Source organism: Solanum stenotomum, chromosome 3 (assembly GCF_019186545.1).
Source record: "Solanum stenotomum isolate F172 chromosome 3, ASM1918654v1, whole genome shotgun sequence".
Lineage (NCBI taxonomy): Eukaryota > Viridiplantae > Streptophyta > Magnoliopsida > Solanales > Solanaceae > Solanum > Solanum stenotomum.
This window is the reverse complement of record NC_064284.1, coordinates 68,906,822-68,927,933: the sequence shown is the minus strand read 5'-3', so window position 1 is coordinate 68,927,933 and position 21,112 is coordinate 68,906,822. Positions and strand designations below refer to the sequence as shown.

Below are 21,112 nucleotides of genomic sequence, written 5' to 3'. Positions count from 1 at the left end.
TATTTAAATAACGACAGTTAAACTCAAAATACTTTAGACATGGTAGAAATAAATACATTATAAAATTATAAGAATCACATAGTTCATATGTATTGACCTTAGTTAATAGCAACATAAGAGAATCATGTACCAATATTATAGTTTCGCGTTCATGTGTTATGCCTATTTTATTACTTGTGAATGATTACTTATATTTGTTAAGTATATAACCTCTATTTAAATAATTTTATTAATTATTATATTTAAATAATTTAAATCACATATTCAAATAATTTTAAATGTGACAAAAAATATTTAAATCACATATTTAAATAATTTTAAATGTAACTAAAAGATATGTCAATAATGACAGTCAAAACTCAAAATACTTCTAAAAGGCCAAACACATATACAACCCCTCAAACTTGCCCTCATTTTTTATTTTGACACTCCAACTTAGCCTTGTTCCATTTTAACCATTCAACTCCATTTTTTTTGTACCATTTAAACACTTATACTAATTTTTATGATTTGTTTTTATTTATGTTCTTCAATTGCAATTTCTTATTTTAAAAAAATATACATGTGCATGTTAATTAAAAAAATTAAACATTCGCGAATGAACATAAAAATTTTCAAACAATAATATTATTTTTTGATATTTCTCTGTATTTTTGCATGAAAATAAATTGACGAAAGTTCTTTGATTTTCTTTCTTAAACATTCAATCAAATAAAATAACACTACTTATTTATTTTTTCTTATCATCTAGGCTATCTAAATTTAATGCAAATACTCACTTTTAATTTTTAATATAAATCAATACGAATAAAAAACCCCATCTTCAAAAAGACTCGACTGACTTAGTTAATAACACTACTAAAAAAAGACTTTTGTTCATTGCTAATAACACTACTAAACAATGTTAAAACTCGACTGAGTTTGTTAGGTTGTCAGTGATTTTAAAGAAAGAAAACCAACACAATTTCGTTGGTTGTTTTTCACACAAAAATACATAACACTCTTAAAAAGAAATTATTATTATTTTAAAAGAATTATTTTTTGTTAATTTTAATTTTTTAACTAAAATTAAATGACACATGTCGATTTAAAATAAGAAGTTGCAATTGAAGAATATATATAAAAATAAATAAATCATAAAAATAGTATTTCATGTTAAAATGAAACATAAAAAATGGAGTTCAAGGGTTAAAATGGAACAATGCTAAGATAAAGTGCCAAAATGAAAAATGTGGACAAGTTAAAGGGGTTGTATATGTGTTTGGCCCTTCTAAAATGGTAGACATCAATACATTATTGAAATTATAAAAATTATATAATTCATAAGTATTGTTCCTAGTTAACAACAATCCAATAGAGGCCTACATTAATATTTTTGTTATAAATTCATTAAATTAGTGGATTGTCCATATTCTCAATACATGAACTTACTTATATTCATGGATGTATATTCCCTAGGTTCTATGAACTATTTTGGATAAAAATGTATCTATTTAAAATGACACTTAATATGGTGACCTTTGGAGTGATTTCTCAACCTATAAATAAGATTGTTCATTCACCATTGTTAGTGATACTTGAAGACATTTGAATAAGATGATCTCTACATTTTACTCCCCATATATCTTGTCTATATTTCTTGTAGTATATTATTCATATTTTACAATAGGTTATCAACACGAGATTTTAGCCAATTGAGATTGAGTTTTAGTTTTTCTTTAGCTTATGTGCTTGTCACGACCCAAAAATGGATGTGATGGCACTCGTCTTATCCCACCAAGACAAGTCAGTCTAAAATTCAACCATTACAATAAAATGTGGAAATTTTATAATCAACTCAAAAATACCCCCAAAATCTGGTTGTCGTGTGTACAAGCCTCTAAAGTATTACAATTGAATCAAAAGAACACCCACAAGTCTCAAATGACATTGTTTCTAGAATAGAACAAGATCATAAATAGGAGTAAGAAGGTTCGCTGAGATCATGACAAACATCTACCTCACAAATCTCCAAGAAGCCTCGGAAAAGAAAATAATGGCAAGTACCATAAAAATTCAGGCTCATAACCTACACAAATTGTAGAAGCAAAGGGTGAGTATCAAACCACACGGTACTCAACAAGTAAACTCCTAAACACAAACTAAGGGAATAGAATACGAGTACTCCTTACACCCCTTCCGAATCTCCATAACTACAACCTGTATAAAACTAGCCCAACCTAATAGTTCACCGTTTACATAGCACACAGCTCAACAACAACACTCTAATCAAATTACATATCCTTAACAACAAACTCAATATTCATCAATCACAACTCCCAGAGAAAGGCACTCACAAGATCAGCAACACACAAGATCAAGTTCATCAATGATAGAAATGTCCAATGCAATGAAATGCAATGTCAAGTATAGTGATGCATGTCTAACCTAACGATACACACCTACTATCTCTCAGTTCGGGACCCATGGGGACATATCTGTCCATGCATCTATCACGGCGTACGATACGACCCTCGATATATAGTATCCATCGTGGCGTGCGATACGCCCCTCGATATATAGTATCCATCGCGGCGTGCGATACGTCCCTCAAAATGGTACATCTTCACACATAACACTTATCACAACTATGTCTCAGAACTAATGCAAATGACATGTTCACACAAATAACGAGGAGATAACCATTTCATAACAAGGTACAATTCACAACAATACAACCGTGATACAATATCAACAATTAAGCAATAAGCCTTTCAAATCATTCTCAAACACCACACACTAACAATAATCACATTACCTTTTTATTATCCTTTTTCCATCATTAGAATTATTCAACATGGACAAGTCAACCATCACAAATTCCAATTACTCCCAAACATATACCATAAGGAAATACACTGTTTTATGCACTTAACAAGAGTTTAGAAATCCACTTGCCTCAATCAATCAAGAATTCACTCTGGGACTTGAGCATTCCCTTTTCGTTGAGCTTCCAAATCAATGTAATCTATTCAAGTACATAATTACAATAAGATTTCGAAACTAACAACACTCATATTACTATATGTTTAGCCTAGACCCAAAAACTCACCCAAATATATAATCGAGTTCCTAAATTCCAAGCCTAAGATTAAGTCTCAATTTCTCAGATATCATAACTCTAATAATATTCATATATTATAATACATCTATTATTCAATTATGGCTCGAAATGGATGCTAACTCACGAAATAATAATATATATTTTTTCCAATACCTTTAAAACATACACAATAAAACCTTGAATCATTATTCCTAGCAATTGTTATCTATCATTTGCCTTAATCATTATCTTGCCTCCACTAATTCCCCCAAAAACATGGCAAATTGATGGCTTCAATATTAAAAAGAAAAACTCTTAAATTTCTTAGTCAACTAAAAGAAAATGGCCATCCATTCAATAAATAGATAGCTATAGAAAATAATTAGGACTAGATGCACTATTTCTTTGTTACCCGCAACAAGATGTTTTCCTCTGCCATTCGTCCGGCGAGGCAAGTTTCTCCGCCCCTTTCTTTTTTCTAATTAAAATAATTATGTATTAGAAGTGTCAAACCCTAGTAACTTATTTTTAATAAATATGAGTCAAATAGTATAGGATGTTAAATAAATTATCAATTTAGCCCATTAACTATCAATTAAATTAATTATCTAAAATTATCCGTAAATTAATTAACTATAGTTACACGAATAGTTCAAAATTCTCAAATCAACTTCACCGATTGATCAAGAATGATTCAAGACAACTATCTGGAGGGGTTAAACGGTAATTTTATGTTGAAAAATTCAAATATGACTTTTCGGGTCATTACAGTGCTGGTTGACAATCAAGGTATTATCTGCATAAAATCAAGTATGTATTTTCTAGAATCTTTTTATGATTTAGAAATAAGTTTCGATGGAAACTCTAAAATACAATAGTGTCTGTCACTAATGGGTGTAGTATAGTGGATGGGGTTGATCCTTCCTTAACAAGAGGTCCCGGATTCGAGCCCTAGGTATGGAAAAAATTCTTAATAGGAAACCCTTTCCTCTAAATGGAACCTTACACTATGTGAATTCCGATTAGTTAGACTTCAATGAAGGTATCGAACATCAAATGAAAATCCCTAAAAAATAGCACGGTATAATGACAATATCAAAAGAGTTAGGGCTTGTCTGGTTTGGCTTAAAAGTTAGTTAAATATATTTTTAAGTCGTTTTTAGTTTTTGAGAGTGTTTAACAAATTTAAAAATAACTTAAAATAAGTTAAAGACCAGAAGTAGGACTCTCACTATTTTTTTTTTACTTAAAATCATTTGAGTTAAAAAAATTACTTTTTAAAACCTACCCTTTTATGCCGATCCAAGCAGACTCTTAATATTCATAAATGTATTTCCCCTTTTAAATGTATTGTAAGACAAATTTATATAAATAAAAAGAGACTAATGATTAATATGGAATCAGAAGATGAGTGATTGATTCTTGCCGGTGATGATTTGTGGGACGTTGTATCAAATGAAATGGCGTATCAGGTGGCTAGAGAGTTTCTTCAACAAGAAAAACCATCTGCGTTTTCTTCTCCAAGTGCAGTAGCAACACTACTTACCCAGCTAGCTATGGGACGGGGTAGCGAAGATAACATCAATGTTATTGTGGTTGGTTTGAAGATAAATTTTATTGAAGCTTAGTTTCATGAGGAGAAGGTAACTTTTTGAATTGCACATCTTGGATAGTTAATTAACATAACCAGCTAAGGGGAATTTCCCATTTAAAGATGGTTTATTGAGCTTCGCTTTAAAGTTTTCTCTTATTGAGGAAGCTTAAGACAATGATTTGTATTTGCTTAAATGACTTCAATTTGACTTTTCTATTAAGTTGCTTTTAGCAACTATTCTTCTAAGCGATGAATAATGTGATAGATAAAGTCAGTATTTTTTCCATTTTTATTTGATTCAAGACTATTTATGTCAAAGTCAGTCGTGGACATTCAATTCTAAACCCTTTTTTTTAAAAAATAAAATCAAAAATCACTTTCAAGATGGGGGTTAGGAATGACCCCTATCTTGTTATGATACTACAGGTAAATTTGTTAAGACTTCATAGAGTGGCTGAGGGATGCTAGTTTGTCTGCCACTTTGTTTGCCTCTGTAATGACCCTTATGGTCATTTCTGTGTCTTGCCTTCTGTGTGTCGTTTAGAGCATTCCTATAGCGACTCCAAGTCATTTATGACTTGCTGGGACTGACAGTTCGGTCACCTGGTCGTTCGTTTGGTCTTGGTGCGAGTTTTTGTGTTTTGGAGCTTATGAACCTTGAACGATCATTTTCGATCAAAAGTTCAAGAAGATGACATCGGAATCCAATTCTGACGATTCCATCAGCTCCGGAAGGGTCATTTTAGGCTAGTAGCATGGTCAACATGACTCCCGAAGTTTTCAGTGTGAGTCGGTGCGATTAGACGTTTTAACTTTAAGTTTAAGCCTAAGTTTGACTTTAGTCAACATTCTGAGTAAACACGCTCGGATGAGAATTCCGTCAGTGTGGTTAGCTCCAGAATGTCGAGATTGGTCTAGATTGATCCTTCTTTTGTGTCTGGAGGTTTTCGATATCTTTCCGAGCCCTTTTGTGAGTTTTGACTTAAAATGACTTTTGGAAGTGGGACCCACTTTTTATCGAAATGACCTCTGATGGAAATTTCGACTGTGCCGTTGAGTCTGGAATATCGAATTTGGTATGGTTGCATATTTCGTTTGCATGCACGGGGTTCCGAACGAGTTCGGAGCACCCCGTCGGAGTTTTAAGTTTTGGAATTATTGCAGATTTTCTGCAATAAATGCAGAAAAAACAGCAACATATTCCCCAAACTTAAACCCTCATAACTCTCTCATCTCTCAACCGATTTGGGCGATTCAAAAGGCAAAGTTGTGAGATATTTCGAGGACAACGTGTTGGTGAGCTCGGATAGTGATTTGGAGTCCCCGTTTGAGGTAATTTTCGTAAAATACCTGCTGCCTCACCCTTTTTGTGAGCTTAATTTTGGAAATTTTTTAGACTTGTTTTCTTAGCCATTTTAGATCCAATTTTGGTGATTTTTGAGGCTATCTTGAGTGGTTTTTCGAGGAGAACATTGTGGTGTTGTCAGATTTTACTGTAGACCGCTCGTTTTTGGTAAATTCACTGTTGTCCCATTTCTAATTTTTGAGAAAATTTGGGTTTTAGTTGCATGTTGATATTGTGTTGTTCCCGAGCCCCGAATTGTGTCCCATTTTGGGACATGAGCTGGGAAAACTGGTTAGGACCCACTTTTGGGGTTAATTTCGGAATTTCCTGCGCGGGTCCCACTTTCCCCGTTTTGACTCCAAAATTGGCCCGTCTCCGTTTGTTGTGATTTTGGTGTCTAAACGACCGTATTAACGTTGTGACTCTATTTTTGATAGCGGGGCAGCGTTTCGAGGACGTTCGGAAAGGGAAAGCTCCGAAGGAGTGATTTTGGAGCGCGTGTGATCGGCCTACAGGTAGGCTACGGTTTTCCTCTCTTAGATTGAGCTCGAGAATGTGAATGCATGTTGATTAGTTGGGATTTGGGTTGGGTAGTTATTGAATCTTGCATAGGTGTTAAGAAATCATGTTTTCGGCCTATTTCGGGAATTATCGGGTAACTGTGAGCATGCTTTGTGTTATTAACGGACCCTCCTCGCTATGTGGAGTGCTTGCATGCTTAATTATTGTTTATTTGAAGAATGTTGGGCCTTAGTTTAGGTTTGACTAGGGCTTGCCTTAGAAATACATTATTCGGATCCAATAGGCCTTAGTTTTGCCCCGACGTCGCTCGGCCGGCTTAGATCCCTGTAGACTGGTGTAGCAGACTTGAGTCTGATAGTTTGGGCCTTAGTTAGGCGATACTCTTTCTCCGACTATAGTTATCCTTATTTTTCCCGATGTTACGGCTTCACGAGTTACATCGGCGACACTAGTTCTACTTCGCGATTTTAATTTGATTTTCGATTTGGTTCCAAGGACTTTCATTGATTGGCTATGTGTGGACGGCGTTCCACAGATATTTATGAGTATGGATCAATTGGGACTCTTTCAGCAGCTACATTGGCACATTTATAGAGCATCCGGTTTGAGGTCCGGCCTCTATTGCCCAGATACTTATATAGAGCATCCGGTTTGAGGTCCGGCCTCTATTGCCCAGATACTTATATAGAGCATCCGGTTTAAGGTCCGGCCTCTATTGCTCAGACACCTATATAGAGCATCCGGTTAGAGTTCCGGCCTCTTATACTTGATACTTGTGATTGGTTACTTGGGTACTTCTGCTGAGCATCCGGTTCGAGGTCCGGCCTCAGTGCTGTCAGATTCTACTAATTAGGGTTGAGGTTCTGGTTCGATGTTCTTCGTTCTTGGGTTCTTTTATGCAATTCTCTTTAGTTATAGTTATTCTGTGTACTCGTCGGGCTTATGGGGGTCCGTTCGGGTTTTTATTTAACTTGCGCACGAGTGTACCTTCTGGGCTTATGGGGGTCCAGTTAGGTGTAGTTAGCTTATAGATTACTTTAGTTAGTTCTTTGTACACTCGTGTGCATTTCATTGTTAGTTAGATTTTCGTTCTTGACTTCGGTTTGCGTATTCCTTCTTTTCATATTGCCTTTACTTTTCAAGTTCAGTCGGCCTATGATGCCTACTGGGTACCTGTTGTTTTGGTACTCATGCTACGCTCTGCATCTATTTCGTGATGCAGGTCCGGGCACTAGTAGCCAGCGTTGATCGAGCTTGGAGCAGACTGATCCGGAGACGGGAGTGAGCACACGACGTTTTGTACTATTTCAGTCTCCATCTGTATATATAGACTTGTCTTTTACCTTTCGAGACAGTCCAGTCTCTGTTGTCCATTTTTGGGACTTGTACTCATTTTGGTAGTAGCTCTGTACTAGTGACTTCCAGGTTCTGGGAGGGATCTTTATTTGTATATATGTTTTTGGTTTGATTCCGCCTGTTTATATTGTTATTTGCCTACTCTTGTTTAGTTTCTACCCTCAGACCCATTACTTGTTGTTCCGGGTTACAGGTTGGCTTACCTACTGGTGGGTTATAGTAGGTGCCATAATGACTTGAGAAATCGGATCGTGACAGCCTCCCTATAGCAGTGGGTGATAGTAATTCCATGAATCCCACAAGACTGGCGATATCTATAACAATTTCTTCGATCTTCTAGGGTTTTCTCCGTATTGCATTAGTGGTGTTCTGCATCATGAGAAAGTCTATTTCAGGAACAATCTAGTTCATACTATTATCTATGCACTGTTTTAGTCCAAACAACAATGCAAATGGTTTAGCTTAGTTGCTTGTTCGAATGCCTAAAAGTAGGTTAAATGTTATCAACACGTTGCATGTGCTATCTTTGAGAACCCCTCCTCTTCCACATTTACCTTCTATGCACGAACCATTTGTGTTGAGTCCCAATAGTGTGTAGGAGGGTATATCCATTTAACCATGGTATAGTAGGATTCCAGCAATATTTCTCCAAAAATAAGGTGGAAAAGGTATATATCCTCCCACTTCTCATTAGTGTAGATTCCTTTGAATTTAATTGTGATAAGTTGATGAAATATTAATGTGGTCAGGGACTTGATTCTGAGGACAGAGGGCTTTTCTGTGTCAAATTTTGAGTTACACCTAGATCTCCTGAGTTCTCATAATACTATGGGAGGCATGATCTTCAAGATGTATATATGATGCCACAGTGTTTTTCGTAGTCTTGAAGTTCCAACATTCTATGATCAAATTTCCAAATGAGTTGTTCTTGTAGTTGATGCAAATTTTTCTTGCAAACTCTTCCCATATCCTTTGTGCAAAGTCTCATTTGTAGAAGAGATGTTCAACCAATTCTTTATACTAGTTCGTTCCTGTATAAAACTAACAATTGCAATTAGTATTAGTGTCATTAATGCTGAATTATCATCTGCGGAGAGCCTATTATGAAGGGATCTCCAGGTAATGAAGTACATCTTATAAGGAATGTCCTTGTGCCATATTTTAGCTTCTAGAGGAGAAACTATATATCATTTTTCCTTAAGATGTACGTTCCAAGTTGAAGAGACCTTAAATTTTTCAGATTTCTTTGGTGTCCAGATGGGTCTATCAACACCTTAGCTTCTTGAATAAGGTGCATTGCCTGCTATCAATAGATCAAGACTAATGCAAAATGAACTGAGTCTTACTCAACAATAAAAACTGAAGTTATGTGCGCCAACAACAACACAAGAGGCCAACATGAGTCTTCAAGCCATTGAACATGACAAAGTTTCAAGTATTATTAGTGGCGCTTCAATATATTATCATTTTATTTTCAAATATTATATGAAGATTCAATATTATATTTGAAATTGGTCAAGATAAGAAAGAAAAAGAACTTCTCTCTTTTATGTGGTAAGCAAATGAAATCTTACATTTATGTTTTTTGGTAATACAATTTTTATTGTTTTAATTATTTTACTCTATGAGCAACTTATATCGATAGCAAAACATTTGATTTTTGACTTCTCAATATAAAAGTTAAACACCCATTTAAAATTTTACTTTGTCCAAATTTGACAGATTTATTCTTTTTTACGTAGTTGTATAAAATTTTGTTCCATTTTAATACAGAGAAAATCGATTGAAAATAGCAACTCATGTAAACATTAATTTTGTGCAATATAATTTTAATGCAAAATTTCTCACTATATTGGTTCTTTTGACAAAAAAAGCACTAGTATTTTTTATTATTTAATGTAAGAAATAAAATTAATGATTTCATCTACAAATTTGATTCCTGAGAACAAGAAAAAAAGGTCTAATAGTAGTTTTTTGTTTCTTTTACTTTTTCTGTCTTTTTGTAAGTATAATAAGTACTTTTCATTCAAATTATGTAAGAATGTTTAAATGTTTTATTTTTCTGTATAAGTATAATAAATACTTTTTCACTAGATGGAAAAAGTTGGTTGAAAATGAAATGTATTTATGTTAAGCTTGTCATTTTCATGACTTAGAAACTCAAAAAATGGTTGCTACACCTTGTTTTCACACTATAAGAAGCAAATACTCTCTCAGTCCCTAATTACTTGTCTATTTTTGAAATTGACACACCTATTAAAAAACAATAATTGACATAGTGAGTTTACCATTTTATCCCTATTAATTATGAATTGGATGAATTAAAAACATAAGATTTCATTTTTCAAAGTAATTAATTGAGGGTATAATAGGTAAAAATAAATTTGTCCTTTCTTGATTTGTCAAAATGGTCAAGTAATTAGGGACAATAAAAAAAGAAAATATGGACAAGTAATTAGGGAGAAAGGGAGTAATAAATCATAATAGTTTTTTCTCAAAATTGCTCTCTATCTCATCATTTTATTTTTTTTGTCACTCTAGTCTCTAATTGAGAAACTGAGGATTTATTATATCAGAAACAAACAAATGCATGTAATAAATGTGAACATAAATAATGCAAATTACATACAAAACAAATGTAAATTACAAAAATATTATATGTATATACACATGTATAATACATTTGAAATCATTCACGAGTTCCTTCCTACTATACAAATTACAAAAATACAAAAAATGTACTTATCACTTTTCCACACTCCTATAAATGCCCTATGTCTTTTTTGTAACAATAAGAATCAATCTCAATGACGATTTCCCCTAGAAGGCTTTTGCACTTTTTTAATTGATGATTTTCTCGAAAATGCTTCTCTGATTCTTCATTTGCTGATTAATTTTTCATGATCAATCTCAGGATGTCTGATTCTAATTCGGCAACATCAGGCACAGGTGCAGCAGAAGAAGCAGTGCCGCTGGTTGGAGCAATTTCTTTAATTGGAAGAAGGAGTTCAATGGAAGATGAGATATCTGTTTGGCCAAATCTTTGCTCCCCTTATATCAATAAACATCGCCCCATTGATTTCTTTGCTGTTTACGATGGACATGGTGGACCTCATGTAAGAAAAAAACATCGCCCCATTGATTTCTTATCATCCGTTCATATTTTTTCTTTACCAATTTCCTTCCATCGATAAGCAACAATTTATAAAAATCTAAATCGATCCATTTTAGCCTAGATTAAAGTGGATATAAAATAAAATAAATTAAACTAGCGAAAATTATTGATGCAGGTTGCTGGATTGTGTAGAAATAGAATGTACCTTATACTACTAGAAGAGTTGATGATGACGAGGACTATCATAAGTGGTAGCACCAGCAACAATGATAACATCTCCCGTCAGAGACGAAAACAATTGGAATGGGAGAGGGTTAAGGAGGTGTGGAAAAGGGTGTTGAAAAGCTGCTTTGAGAGGATTGATGATATGGCTTTTGTTACGTGCTATGAGTGTGGCATAGGTGTTCCTTGTGGATGCCCACCACAGAACTATGGAATAGGAGGCTCCACTGCCGTGCTCGCAATTTTAACAGAGAAAACTATTATTGTGGCAAATTGCGGAGATTCACGTGCTGTTCTTTGCCGTGGTGGGAGAGCCATGCCTCTATCTATTGATCACAAGGTATGAATTTTATGAAAAAAAAATATATATTTTTATTCTTAGAAGATCTAAATATATCATGTTCTTTTATTCAATTTGTAAGTGGTTCAATTCAAATCTAGGTCAAGTAAAATACTTCATATCAAGAAATTTTGCCTTTTGATCCACCTGATAGAGAAAAGGTGAATTTTGCCTACATCTCACTATACCTGTTAGGCCGTTACCATGACTTTAGAGTATTATTTAAAAAAAATTCAGCACATAACAAAATTATGTGGAAACTAATATGTTAGCAAAGGTTGTGTTGCTAGTATATGAACTTTTGTTTTATTAATTATATTTAAGGCCTCTATTTTGGATTGTGCCTTAGACCCCAATATCATTGAGTCGCCCCTGTCATTAAATATAATTAATAAAATTAAGATGTACATTTATACAAGAGTAACCCGCTTTCTTCCACATTTTTTTTTCTTTTGACAACCAATAGAAAAGGCCTCACCTTAAAAATAAAATTGATTTGTCATACCTAATTTTAATACAAGACATTTGCATTTTGTCTAATTGATATGACCGGACTGTTAGCTAGGGTTATCCCTCCTATTATGATACATTATAAGTAATTACATGTTTGGCTGACACATGTACAACTTGATTAAATATTCATAAAGCACACTATGATTTTGGTGCAACTAAATAAAGCATGTAACAAGAGTTTTGTAAATTGGATTTGATGGAAAGATTTATGTTAATTTGTATTCTCTGTTTGTTGAAGTCTCAAATTTAGCTAAGGAAATATCCAATTATTTTCTTGCTCCAGCTTTGAGATATGACAATATGGTATTGTAGTGCACAACTATAATTTGACTTTTCATTACAGCCAGACAGACCAGAGGAACGTGCTAGAATAGAGGCATGTGGAGGCCATGTTGATTTTGACGACTGTGCACGAGTTCTAGGAATACTGGCTACGTCTCGTGCAATAGGTAACTTATTTTCCCTTTTTCAGTAACCTATGCAATGACGTTATTGCAGTTACCAATTGAAGCAATACATACTTATATCCATCATTCGTTTTAGGTTATGAAATAGAGACAATCATGATTTAAGGCTTATGTTGGAATTGTGTGTAGGATATACGTGTTCATTCAATGTCTGCTTATAAGATGACAACTAAAAGTAGAAACAAAATTGAGTTATAAGTTGGTTTGATACCTTTTGAGTTAGTTGTAACTTATATGCATCTAACAATGGCTTTCTAGTAGGGTTAGTTATGGTTCAAGAAGAAACCCTACGTCATTATATAACTAAAATTTACAGATTCAATTGTTTTGTTAATTTTTGAATGCCTTGTAGAGATTGAATATCAACCAAGATATATAATATAACCTTGATGACATTCAATTAGATACTAGTATTGACGGACGATTCCTTCTTTTATTTTGCATTGCAAACAGGAGACAAGTATCTAAAGAAATATATCATATCTGAGCCAGAGTTTAGCTTCACAAAAAGGGAAGCAGAAGATGAGTGTTTAATTCTTGCCAGTGATGGTTTGTGGAACGTTATATCAAATGAAGAGGCGTGTCAGGTGGCGAGAAAATGTCTTCAAAAAGAAAAGCCATCCGGTAGAGGAGACGTATTCTCTTCCCCAAGCAGAGCAGCAGCAGCGTTGCTTACTCGGCTAGCTATGGGACGGGGTAGCCAAGATAACATAAGTGTTATTGTTGTTGATTTGAAGATTGACTATATTGAAGTTTAGTTGAATACTTAGTGCAAGGTGAATTTCTTATTTGGAGATGGTTGAGGAATCTAATTAAAGACTATGATTTGTATTTGACTGCAAATTGTTTTTTTCTGTTAAGTTGCTTTTAGCAAGTAGCCTTTTATGGCAATGGATATATGCTGCATGTGATATTCAATCTTAATCTTGATTTAGTTTTGAAAAATTTCATTAGCATGTATCTCTCTCTAATTAGTCTGCAGGTTGGTCAAACTTGATTTTCCAAGGTCAAAAGTATTTGTTTTTTTTAATTTCTTTTTAGATATTTGGCCAAGCATTTAGGAAAATAAAAAATATTTTTGAGGAGAAGCAAATGTTGAAGCAAGTAATTTCTCCACAAAAGTTTTTTTTTCTTTCAAAAAGCATTTTCGAGTAACTTTTAGAAGCACTTTTTAAAACCATGATCAAATAATAATTGTTGTTTAACAATGCTTTTCAAATTAATTAGCGAAATAAATTACTTTTAATTATAAGTATTTTAGAAAACATATTTATTCAAAACAAGTTGATATTTGAAACTTGATCATACGGGTTATATATCATATCATGTTAACTCAGCTCATTCCAAAGTTTCTATTCAAAATAAAATGATATATTTTTATAGAATAACTTCCAGCTTGGAGATGAGTAGAAGGAATTTTTCATTGTCATTAATTAGGCATTCCACATTAACTTGTTCTAATATATTCTTATTTATCCAGTTCGACCCTCTGAGGAGCTTGCTAGCTTGGAGGATTAGTTCGGAGCCTAAAGGGCAAAAAAATTGGCAAAAGGGCAATAAAAATAAGTTGAGAATCAAGTGGGCAACATTAAACGATAGGATAAACGCCGTGTAAATTAGGATAAGAATACGCAAGGCGCAGCTCCCTATGTATTTTGTAAGGCGCGAGCTGACAGCGCCTCAGGTCTGCTGCGCCTTATAGGGAGGTGCGTCCTTGCCTACTGATAAAAAAAAATAATTGCAGTATATATATTTTTCCTGTGTGATGTTGGATTCTGTGCTTTTAGTTCATGTGAGCTTTGGATAAAATGACATTATGAAAACGAAGGTTGCATCTATGAGAACATATAATATTGCTGGAAGGATCCGTTATTCCGCTTGGCCAATTTTCAACCAGCTTTTAGCAGGATGAACTCCGATCCAACATTTTAAACTTATTCTCCAGCATGTTTAGACTCAATCAGCAATAGCCCTATTTTGGTATGAGATAAGGAAAAGAAACATTTCTTGGTGAAACTGGCATTCAAACTGTAATGAAGTTCAGTTATTTTTCATATTTCATTAGCTAAATACTAATGGAAAAAAATATACTGCAATGATTTATTTTTTTTATCAATAGGCAACGATCGACGCACCTCCCTATGCGCCTTTTTTCATATTTTCTTCTTCATTTTAGTAGTAGGCTAGATTAAAGTGGACATAAATTAAATAGCGAATAAGGATCAATACTTATAACGGTTATCGATGCAAGTAGCTTGATTTTGTAGAGATAGATGTACCTTGTACTTGTAAAAGAGTTGATGATTATTAGGAAGATCTTAAGTGGTAGATGTAGCAGCAACGATGGCATCACCCGTCAAAGAAGACGTACAATAATTGAAATAGGAGAAGGTCAAGGAGGTGTGGAAAAGGGTGTTGAAGATATGCTTCGATCGAAAGGATTGATGAGATGTCTTTTGTTACGTGTTTGCTAGTTGTGTAGTATAACTATATATCCCTTATGGCTGCCCACCACAACACTTTGGAATCGGAGGCGATTCTAACGGGGAAAACTATTATTATGGTGGCTCACATCCCTTTCTTAGCCGTGGTGGGAGAGTTATGCCTTTATATATTGATCACATTAAGCGGTTTTTTATAAGACATTTCTTAACAAATATTTATTTATATCATTTAATTTAACATCAATCACAATTTTATTTTTTATATATATAATTTTATTGATTGACGTAATACACATGTACAAAGCACGTACACTAAATTAATTGTATAAAAATTGATTGAGAGTAATAACTGATTATGTAAACATTAGTTTTATGCAATATAATTTTAATGATAATCTCACACTATATTGTTTTTTTTTTTTTTTTAACAAACACACCAATTTTTTATTATTTAAATATAAAAAATAAAAATAATGATTTTGTCTACAAATTTAATTCTTGAGAAAAAGAAAAAAAAATTAAATAACAGTTTTTTGGTTTTACTTTTTTTGGTCATTTTATAAGTATAATAATTACTTTTTGACTAGATGGAAAAACTGGTTGAAAAATGAAATGTATATATGTTAACTGTCATTTTCCTGATTCAAAAACTCAACAAATAATTGCAACACCTTATTTTCACACACAAAAACGAAACAAATAAGAAATTCTAATCAAATATACAGTAGTTTTTTTTTTTCTCGAAACCGCTCTCTAGCTCATCATTATTTTTGTCACTCTAATATCTAGTTTAGAAATTAAGAATTTATTTTATCAGAAACAAACAAACAAATGCAGGTAACAGATGCGAACAAATGAAATGTAAAATACATAAAAAGAGGTGCAAATTACAAAAATATATGTATATACATGTAACGTATGTTTCGAATCATTCACGAGTTTCTTTCATCCACAAAGGTTACAAAATTACAATAAGTGTATTTAGCACTTGTCTAAATTACTGAAATAAATATCAATATATTTCTGTAATAATTGCACTAGTGATGATTTCTATGAGAATGAGTGTCGATGGTTGGAGCATTTTATTTAATTGGAAAAAGAAATTCAATGGAAGATATGATATCTGTTTGGCCAAATTAATCTCAACTCCCCTAATTATATCAATCAACAACCCACCATTGATTTTTGTTGTTGTTTAATTTAGGATGTGTGAAAAGAAACTAAAACAAAACAAAAAATTATTTTCCCTTTTTTTTCATTTTAGTAGTAATAGCGGAGATTATAGTGTACATAAATTAAATAGCGAATAAGGACCAATACTTATAGCGGTTATGAACATAGCTGCATTATGAAGAGCTGATGGTTACGAGGAAGATCTTAATTAGTGGTAGCGCTCAATAGCAGCTAGCATCAATAATATCAGTACTTGTCAGAGACGAAAATAATTGAAATGGGAGAGGGTCAAAGAGGCGTGGAAAGGGTGTTGAAGATTAATTGTTTCGAAAGGATTGATGAGATGGATTTTGGTACTTGTATGTTAATTGTGTGGTATAGCTATCCCTTGTGGCTGTCTGTCTACCACAACACTCTGGAATCGGTGATTCTAACGGGGAGAAGTACTATTATATTATTATGGTGAATTACGAGCCCTTCTTAGCCATGGTGGGAGAGTCATGCCTCTATCAAAAGTATGATTTTTCATAAGAGAATTTTATTTTTATATTAAAAAAAAGTGGTATCATTTCTTTAGTTAAAAATCTAGCTAGGAATCTAACCAATCCAGATCTAGGCCAAGTAGAAAGATTTGAAAAGAGAAAAGTAATTCATATCAACATATTTTGTGATTTAACCTAAGTGAAAATTTGAATTTTGCCTATATCTCACTTAACCTATTACTGTTACAATATATGTATGACTTTAGAGTATTATTTTAAAATATTTAAGGACATAACAAGATTATTCTGAAACTAATAGGTTATTCAGAGATTGTCATAGCTAGTATATTTATTTTTATTTTATTAATAATATTTAAGGCAATTATATATATAAGTGTAACTCACCTTATTCCTCTTAAGTAGCATAAACCACACTTATTTTTAGTGCAACAAAACAAAGCATTTAACAAGAAATTTACAAATGAGGTTTATGTATGCATTCAGATTCATGATTTATATTTGTATTCTCTCTTGTTGAAGTCCCAAATCTAGTTATGGAAATATCCAATTATTTTATTGCTTCAGCTTTTACGAAATATAGTAAATATCGTAAAGACAAATGTAGTAGGGGTTGCAAACCAGACGATACACAACTTGGTTTTGGAAGATATGACAGTAAAAGTTGTAGGGCTGATCGTCTTTCATATCGAGACATTGAAGCAGCGCGTCGTGCTATAATCGTACACTTTCATCTTGCTATGAGCGGACAATTCCGAAGAAATGGTAAAATATAGGTAAGAGTTCTCGCAGATATCTCTATTACCGGGAAACCTACCGAAGTAAGAATGGGAAGAGGAAAAGAAAATCCTACGGGTTGGATTGCTAGTGTATCCCGGGGACAAATCCTATTTGAAATGGAATATGACTTTCGTGTTTTTTGTAATGAATGATCATCTGTTTTAGGTTATTCAATAGACACAATCAGTGTTTTAAATTATTTAGGGCTGTATGTTGAAATATTTGTGTAAGATATGTGTTGTTCATTGAATGCATCTAAGTTGATCAGTGGCTTTTTAGTAGGGTTAGTGATTGTTAAGATAGAGTACTTATGTTGTTATTTTTTAAAAAGTAAAAGTTGTTTCTTGTTATTATTGTCGTCATATTTTTAATTATTGTACATTAGCTAAAAAATTGTTGAAGGGCTCCATTTTTTGTTACTTGCCTTGTAGAGATTGAATATTAACCAAGAAAATATAATCTTGACGTGATTCAATTAGATAATTTGTTGTAAGTGAAGTTGTACGATTTACATGCTTATTATTTTTGAAATTTATATATACTTCTTAAGGCACTTATACTTTGTCAGTTTTTCGGTATAGAAATTTAAAAATTAATATTGAATATTTCTTCTTTTCTTTTGCATTGCAAACAGGGGACAAGTATCGAAAGAAATATATCATATCTGAGCCTGAGTTTACCTTCACAAAAAGGGAATCGAAAAATATTTTTGATTAGAAGAGAAATTGAAAAAAGTAGTTTTTGTCCAATTTTTTGTTTTCTTTCAAAAATCACTTTTTTTAAAACTTGAACAAATATTAATTGTTGTTTAACAATGTTTTCAAATTAATTAGCCAAACTTATTACTTCTCACTATAACTATAATTTTTCTTTTTAGAAAAATACTTATTCAAAATGAGTTCGTAAAACTTGATAAAACAAACTATAAATCATACTGATATAACTTAGCACATTCAAAAGTCTCTGTACAAATTAAATGATATCTTGTTAATAGGATAACTTAGTCAGAGGTGAGCCAGAAACTATTTTTCATTGTCATTAGGCTTACCAAATTAACCTATCCTGATATGTTTTATATTTATCTAGTTTGATCCTCGGAGCACCTTCCTAGCTTGAATTTATGTAAGCTAGAATTTTTATGAATGGTAATATAATTATGAATTTCTTTTACCAAAATCAGATGTAGAAACCTTACCCCTTGTGCAAGAACCATGATTTTGTATGTTTACCTAAGAAAATACACAACACAATAAAATAGAGATTTTATCGTGGAAACCTTCCTCCCTCAAGGAAGGGAAAAACCACAGTTTTATTAACTTCAACTCAATTCAAGATTACAACTTAATAATCAATGAACTAAACTCTACTCTCGAAAAAGTCAAACCTACTTCTTGTCACAACTCTCTCAAACTCAACTATCCAAGAAGTCAAACCCGCTTCTTGTTACAATTCTCTCAAACTCTCTTCAAGAAGTCAAATTCTCTTCTTGTTACAGATTCTCTCTCAACGCTCTCTTAAATCTACTTACAAAAAGAAACCTAACTCTAGTATTTCTTTCTTCTACTTTGTGGATCTTTTGAATAGTTTCGGCCCTTGCTCAGAATGATTCTCGTGATTTATGATTTGGAAAAGATAGTCTCTTTCGTTCTTCCGCCTTGTCCTTTTATATGGGACTGATTTTAGCCTGACCAATTTCTATAAGGAAGGAAATTAATTTTCCTTGAATACTAATCCTTTTCCTTATTGAACTTATATGCACTTTTCCTTATTTGCGTTTGACTCGTCTATTTTTAGTGTATTCCTATTTCTTATATGCCTCGGATTGTTGTTTTAAAACAAACTCTTCCTTTTTTATATTTGCCTGAGTGAACCTTTCCCACTTTTTTTACTTTTGAAATCCAGTACTGATTATTTGAACCTGGTTTATGTTGTCATCATCAAAACCTCTTTTGAAGAATTCGTCAAGCCATCATCAGATAATTATATTTTCTAATAGAACTATTCCAAAACTTCCATACACTACTAATGTTTGGAAAAGAGACAACAAAACTTTAAGAACAAAGGCTGAAAGTAAAAGTTCCCGATATGTGCTAAAATCTCAGCTTTTCTATATAATAAAATCAAAACCAAAGTAATGTCTTTTAAATAGGCATACAAATAAACAAACCACTAAGTCAGTAAGTTGACCACTACTCCACTAACTAATCAACAACTATCTAATATCAGAAAACTAGAAAATAATGCAACATGCTAACAACCCAAGGAAATAGGAACCTACTGACAAATTAAGTTTGACCAAGTCATACTTTGAATCAGTCTTCAATAACTAATACAAAAATTACAACTATTCAAACATTTAATTTTTTGATGAATGATTACATTTTAACTCTTTTTATTTGTTCACCAAAGAAACTGACTCTAACAACACACACTCCTCTATCAAAAATTCAACCCAGTTTATGAAATCCCTTTACAATAAAAATCTAACACCTAATATATATTTCTATGAATGTAATAAGTACTATTTTGGAACCACACGAATCTACTTATTACAACTCAAGAACAATAGGAATAACACTTGATAGGAACATGTTCTTATTGTAGTAATTAATTGACTCTTTTATATAGGAGTATAATATAATAGCCTCTTGTATTTGTTCCAATCCAATATAGACTTGATTCAAGAAATCAATTCTTTTTGACTGGTTTGTATACGACCAAAATTCTTCTTATTCATAGTTAATAGTAATAATTTCATGTATTCAATGATAGTAATATTTTTAGGTCTTGGACTCATGTAATAAGGTCTTACCAATCAATTTATTACTACTCTCTAAATGTATAGGGTTTTTGACTAAGTAATATGATCTCACTTAATCAATAGTAGGGATTTGCCTTCCACTCATTACAACCCTTCAGATGGCTAGATTTTTATAGTCGTTTTAAACTTTTACATGTTTTATTTTTTCATTTTATTTAATCTCTTTTCATAGCTCATATATTTGGTATATGTGATCTGCGGAGGTGAATAGTACAATTTTTGAGGTGTTTCGATAGAGTTTTTCATTTTGATATGTTTGGAAGTAATAATGCTAAATCAAAGTTAATATTTGAGAAAGATGAAGTTATGCAAAATAGAAGGAAAACTAATTGAAGAAGATGAAGATCTTGATTATTATTTAATGACATTTACAATGCCTAATGACCTATATTTATACAACCTTTTTTGACTAACTAACTTACCTAACCTTTTGTAATTAACTTCTTTAAAGTCCTTCTAACTAACTTTTTGAAAGTCCTTCTAACTAACTTTCAATAATCTCTTTCTTTTTAACTCTCTCAATACTCCCCCTCAAGCTAGATGGTACAAATATGTCTAAGACCCCTAGCTTGGATAGTAGATAGTCATGTTGCGGCCTTTGATTAGCATATCAGTTGGCTGATTTTGTGTTGACACATAAGTAATCTTGATCAGTCTTTGTTGAAGTTTTTCCCTGATGAAATGACAATCAATCTCAATCTCAATGTGTTTAGTACGTTCATGATAAACTGGGTTAGAAGCTAATTGAATAGCAGACTTGTTGTCACTATATACTTGAACTGGTAACTGAACTTCAGTCTTTAACTCTTTCAATATTCCAACCAACCAAACTAACTTT

At 32.6% G+C, this 21,112-nt stretch overlaps 1 protein-coding gene and 1 long non-coding RNA gene across 2 annotated transcripts; both read left to right on the top strand.

Annotated features, from left to right (window-relative positions):
- The first annotated feature begins 5,885 nt into the window (after positions 1-5,885).
- LOC125860167 (uncharacterized) lies at positions 5,886-8,150 on the top strand. Its single transcript, XR_007445816.1, has 3 exons — positions 5,886-6,008; positions 6,459-6,536; positions 7,766-8,150. It is a non-coding gene; the product is annotated as an uncharacterized LOC125860167 (long non-coding RNA).
- Positions 8,151-10,814: 2,664 nt separating this feature from the next.
- LOC125860163 (probable protein phosphatase 2C 75) lies at positions 10,815-13,314 on the top strand. The gene is made up of 4 exons (XM_049540063.1): positions 10,815-11,015; positions 11,190-11,576; positions 12,433-12,538; positions 13,010-13,314. The coding sequence occupies exons 1-4, from the start codon at positions 10,815-10,817 to the stop codon at positions 13,312-13,314; spliced, it is 999 nt and encodes a 332-aa protein (XP_049396020.1).
- The last annotated feature ends 7,798 nt before the right edge of the window (positions 13,315-21,112 follow it).

Excerpts from the sequence above, each read along its gene's own strand:
- LOC125860163 (XM_049540063.1), top strand. The coding sequence starts at position 10,815 with ATGTCTGATTCTAATTCGGCAACATCAGGCACAGGTGCAGCAGAAGAA. Across the intron at positions 11,016-11,189 it reads ATGGACATGGTGGACCTCAT|GTTGCTGGATTGTGTAGAAA; the intron begins GTAAGAAAAAAA and ends TTATTGATGCAG. Across the intron at positions 12,539-13,009 it reads GGCTACGTCTCGTGCAATAG|GAGACAAGTATCTAAAGAAA; the intron begins GTAACTTATTTT and ends CATTGCAAACAG.